Genomic DNA, 5,824 nt, shown 5'->3' on the forward strand with positions numbered 1-5,824 from the left:
ATGGCTTTCCCTGATGACGAGTATATATCTATTGCATCTAATAGTTTGATTCACGAGGAGTTGTCATACGATCATAACTTGCTAAAAGTAGAGTTCCAAACTCTATTTGATTCAATTACTCATGAGCATAAAAATATTTTTGATCGTATAATGATGGCTGTTCAGCAGAATAAAGGGGGTGTGTTCTTCGTATATGGCTATGGTGGAACGGGTAAAACGTACTTATGGAAGACCTTGTCAACTGCCATAAGATCAAAAGGCGAAATCGTCCTAACTGTTGCTTCAAGTGGAATTGCTTCGTTATTGTTAACCGGAGGTCACACAACACATTCCAGGTTTCATATTCCTATAAATCTGAACGAGGATTCTACGTGCTATATGGATCCAGGCACAGACGAGGCACAATTATTAGAAAAAACCAGATTAATAATCTGGGACGATGCTCCAATGGCTCACTAACATGGCTTCCAGGCTCTTGACAGGTCTTTAAAAGATGTCTTATCTTCTAACTTGCTATTTGGCGGAAAAGTTGTATTTGGTGGAGTCTTTCGACAAATCCTACCTGTAGTTCAAAAAGGCACTAGACAAGACATAGTAAACGCCTCCCTATGTTCTTCTAACATTTGGAGTGAATGCAGTGTCTTGAGATTAACAAAAAAACCTAAGGTTAACTATGGGTAGGCCATCATCTGATGTTGAAGAAACCAAATTATTTGCAAAATGGCTTTTAGATATAGGTGAAGGTAATGTTGGCGGTCATAATGATGGTGTTGCAACGATAGATATACCTGACGATCTACTTATAAAAGATTCTGTTGATCCTATATCTAAACTTTTTGACTTTATATATCCTGATATTCTACAGAATTACGAGAACCAACATTACTTTCAGGATAGAGCCACACTTGCACCAACAAACGAAATTGTTGATGAGATTAATGACAGTTTGCTCAAGTTTTTTGTAACATCCCGAAATTTCAAAGGTAATATTAATTATATTACTTATTAATAGATGGGAAGTTTACTCGGGTTATCAGGAAATAAATAAAAGAATAGGAGTTGGTATGGGTCGGGCTAGTGTCGGGTAATGGAAGTGGGTTATGGACTTGGGTTAATTGAGATAGGTTAAATGAGAATGGGATTTCAGGGATATAAATACCCCCAAAATCCCAAAATATCTCATTTCTCACCAAACTCCCTAACACACACTCCTTACACCCTCAAAACACACACATTCTAACCGATCTAGATTCGAAGCCGAGACCCGAGATTTGTTGATAGATCTGAGTTGGTAAGGTAAGAACTAATCTAACAAAGCTATTATTACTGAAAATGGTTAGGATTGGATGGGTTAACCGGACCCGAAACCCAACTGCCCAAATCGGACCCCTAAAACGTCGATTTTAGGCCGATTTGATGGTTGGGGTTTGTAGGCGCCGATCATACGGTTCCGTGGGTACCAAAATCGAGTTATTTGGCTAAGAAACGAAGGAGTTATGGGCAAACAGATCTGCAGCGCGACAACTTCGCCTGCAAGATTAAGTTCGCCTGATGAACTTCGCCTTCAAGCGTAACTTCGCCTTCAAGCGTAACTTCGCCTAAGGTTTAACTTCGCCTGAAGCCAAGTTCGCCTAAGGTTTAACTTCGCCTGAAGCCAAGTTCGCCCAAGGTTTAACTTCGCCTGAAGCCAAGTTCGCCTAAGGTTTAACTTCGCCTGAAGCCAAGTTCGCCTAAGGTGTAACTTCGCCTGAAGCCAAGTTCGCCCAAGGTTTAACTTCGCCTGAAGCCAAGTTCGCCTAAGGTTTAACTTCGCCTGAAGCCAAGTTCGCCTATGGTTTAACTTCGCCTGAAGCCAAGTTCGCCTAAGGTTTAACTTCGCCTGAAGCCAAGTTCGCCCGAGGTTTAACTTCGCCTGAAGCCAAGTTCGCCCGAGGTGTAACTTCGCCTGAAGTGAGGTTCGTTTAGAAAATAAATTAAAAACCTAATGGAAAATGTGTTAAAGCAGTTATCGAAAATAAAATTTTTCCAAGCTGACCTGGCAGCTTAACCCCAGCCAGGGGCTCTGCCCCTTGGACCCCGCTAGGGGCTGCCGCCCCTAGAACCCCGCTACCAGGGGCGCTGCCCCCGGACCCCCGTTCGTTGTGGGTCATATAAAGATAGAAACGCAACATAAGTAGTAGTAGCTAATTGATACGTGTAAATATTATACAGTTAGCCGTGCACAGCTCAAGAGGGGAATAACTATTAACGGAGAGCGTAACAGTATTCAGGTGAGTTTCTAGCCCCATTTATGTGTTATGTTTTCGGGGCTGTGTGCATACTCGATGTGTTGTTAATACATTTATCCTAAGTGATAAGTGTATGCCATATGTGATATATGTGATGGATATGAATGGTTGCTTGTCGGTACGCGAACGATCTTCGGATATTGCGCGTACTGTCAGGTCAAAAATAAAGGTACGAATATTATACATCGAAGATGTATGAACATTACAAATGAATACTTGTCGGGGCGTGAACGATCTTCGGATATTGCACGTATCGACAAGAGGTATGGTTGTTAAATGAATGATGTAAAGAACGCCTAGGGTGTTCTTATGCTATGATGTAATTACTGTATATGTGAAGTAGGTGTATACAGGTACACGAATGGTATGTGAGTTCTACGTTCGACATAGTAAGTTAGGATGGCAAATCCCTCTAGCTTTTGTCGGACATAGACTCGGCTGGTGATGGCGTAGTTAAGGACTGCGGGCCTTATACGTAAAGTAGATGATAGATGTAAACGTAGTTAAGGACTGCAGGCCTTATACGTAAAGTAGATGATAGATGTAAACGTAGATAGGGACGGTGGGCCTTATACGTGTTATAGATAATAGACGACAACGTAGTTAAGGACTGCGGACCTTATACGTATTATAGATAGGCATCAGCATAGGAAAGGACTGTGGACCTTATACGTGCTGTAGTTGTATTGTGGTAGCATAGGGGAGGACTGCGGACCTCGTACGTGCTATGGTTTAGGTTGCAACATAGGGGAGGACTGTGGACCTTGTACGTGTTGTGGATGTAGGATGGTATAGGGAAGGACTGCGGACCTTGCACGTACCATAAAGGGTGAACATAGGTAAGGACTGCGGACCTTTGTACGTGTTCACGACCTTGAGTACAGGTATAGACGGTGAACAATGAACGTACTCTCGGTAGACTGAGGTTAGTGATTGTAGATATGTATGTATGTATGGTAGCAAGTATGTAAGTAGAACAGAAGGGTAACTAGTGAAGTATGGATATGTATCTACGGATATGTATGTATGTGTATGTATTGTATGGCGTTCGATTAACTAGAACTCACTCAGCGTAGCTGACTTTTAGTATGCACGCAGGTGAGCTGATTACAGAGTTAGCATGAGGATGACACACGGCATGGATTGAACGGCTGGCATCTGAAGAAAGAAGTAAAGACGTTTTAAATATAAAGTTTTGTGTTATGGTATCAAAGAAAAGGTTTAACGTTTTGTAACAAATGATTGATGTTTTATATTCCGCGAAAAGTTTTAATAAACTCTGATTTGAAGAACTGTGTTTATGAGTAAATCCGACGCTAAAGTAGGGCTACCGGGTTCGGGGCCTTACATTTTTTCTAGGTGATGAAGTCGAGTACTTAAGTTCATATACCATATGTAGTTCAGAATATATCAATGACACGGTTGATGCAGCTCTATACTCGCCTGAACTGCTTAATGGTCTAAGAATATCCGGACTACCAAACCATAAGCTTGTGCTAAAAGTTGGTGTTCCTGTTATACTCCTTAGAAATCTTAACTAGAAAGAAGGCTTATGTAACGGTACTTGACTACAAATTATATCTTTGGGTACTCGTGTAGTTGAAGCAAAAATTATTTCTGGAACTAACATTGGACATACAGTTTTGATCCATAGATCACCACTGACTCCAACAGACAACAAAATAGCATATAAATTTCAAAGACGACAGTTTCCCTTTGCAGTATGTTTTGCGATGTCCATAAACAAAAGCCAATGCCAATCATTATCTAGGGTTGGTTTGTACTTGAAAGAACCCGTGTTCTCGCATGGACAGCTATATGTTGCCTTGTCAAGAGTTACAAGCAGGCTTAGGCTCAAGATTCTGATTTTTGATAAACAAGGTAATCTGACAAATACAACCACAAATGTAGTGTACAAGGAAATATTTTTCTTATTTGTAGACTACTTGCGTAATGTTTGTTTTGTAATTCCTGTAATTTTAATGAAAGTTGTAATTGTATTGACAATATATGATAATTGTGTTATTGATTGTATTTTGTTTAACGTTTAAATATTGTAATTTTCGCTAATTCCCCGTGTAATACACGGGTCTCAAACTAGTAGAAAAATATATATTTACCAACTTTTAATAAATTTTACCTGGTTCCAGATGTTCATGACAAAAAAACCATTGAAAAGTTCGTTATACCAAAAACTATGTTTTAAAAACATTGTTACGGTCAGAAAATTATTTTTATTACTTATATCATCATCCACGTTTTAGTCACACATCTCCGGTAGTATTAAACTAAATTTATTTTCTGGTAGTTCACACTCAATACGTTTAATAACTACAAATAGCACTGGAAAGTAAGTCTTTGGTCTTCCATGCATGTCCTATTCAAATAGACTTCTAATTACTATAAAAATAAAATTCTGACTTTATGTTACCACTACAAATAGATATATGGAGTTAGATGTATTCTCAGTTTATGTAACTTACATTTTTAGAAGCTTTGTAATTAATTTTTTTTAAAGATATGGGCGGGGATGTGAATGCTCTTACACCTAATCTAGACACCATGCATAAGGCTATCCGTAAACCATCCACATTAGATTGAAAAAAGTCCCTTCATGACAATGTCGTGTGGGGTGAGGGGCTTTTCCATTTAGGTGTATAACGGGTTTAGTCCATTTAAAAAATGGTTTTGGTTGTTGAATTTATAGAATATTTTTAAAGTTTAAAACCGTTTTTTTAAGCTTAGTTGCATTTTTTACATTAAATATTTTATCAAATATCATGCGCTTATCATACATGCATATCTCATGATTTTGCGCAATACTTGTTCAGTTGAACGAAATCTACTTTAGATGGTTTTATTGGTTTTTTAGGTACGGAGCGGGTTGGAGAAAAACATTCCAAGGATATATACATGTTCATATTTGTGATTAATTGCCAAATAAATGATTAATCAAGTGTTGAAGCGAAAACAATCGTTAAGATAATAAGTTTGAGACTTTGAGTAAATGGGTCATCAGGTTAATCAACCACACGGGCTTCAGTAAATCGAGAATGTGATCTAGGCTAGAATTAAAATGTAATATAAAAGAAATATATGGTTTTTAATAGTTGGGCTGAGCAAATGAGAACAGGCCCATAAGAAAGAAAGCTAGCCGATTGAAACTTTTGGGGTAATAAAATGAAGTTTTTTTGACGTCTACGGGCTACGGCTGCAGAGTTTCTGATGAAATATATCTAAGTTTAATTCGTATAATCAAACTATTTTGTTTAATTAAAAATGATGTATGTTTTAATTCTAATTCTTTGTTCTTGTTCTTTAACGAGGGTTGGATAATTGATAAACGGGCTTGGAGTCGGTCTAGTAGCTGTTGGGCTTGGACAACAGTTGGTGGGCTTAGTTGGTCTAGAAGTTGGGCTTAAAGTTAGCGGTTGTTGGGCTTAAAGTACAAGGCTGCTCCAGTATATATGACTCGATCGTTTTAACAATTTGGTTGGTTCAGTTTTGTCTCTGGTTCTCTCCTAATTTCTATCTTC

General features: G+C 38.5%; 2 protein-coding genes across 2 annotated transcripts; both read left to right on the plus strand.

Moving 5' to 3' along the window:
- On the plus strand, positions 1-459 carry LOC143634793 (uncharacterized). The gene has a single exon (XM_077102784.1). The coding sequence runs from the start codon at positions 1-3 to the stop codon at positions 457-459; it is 459 nt and encodes a 152-aa protein (XP_076958899.1).
- Positions 460-673: 214 nt separating this feature from the next.
- Positions 674-3,829, plus strand: LOC143634794 (uncharacterized). The gene is made up of 2 exons (XM_077102785.1): positions 674-944; positions 3,720-3,829. Exons 1-2 carry the CDS (start codon positions 674-676, stop codon positions 3,827-3,829), a joined length of 381 nt encoding a protein of 126 aa, XP_076958900.1.
- Positions 3,830-5,824: the final 1,995 nt, after the last annotated feature.

This window comes from Bidens hawaiensis, unplaced genomic scaffold (assembly GCF_021521415.1).
Source record: "Bidens hawaiensis isolate Kalapana, Puna unplaced genomic scaffold, B.hawaiensis_p1.1 tig00007248_1, whole genome shotgun sequence".
Lineage (NCBI taxonomy): Eukaryota > Viridiplantae > Streptophyta > Magnoliopsida > Asterales > Asteraceae > Bidens > Bidens hawaiensis.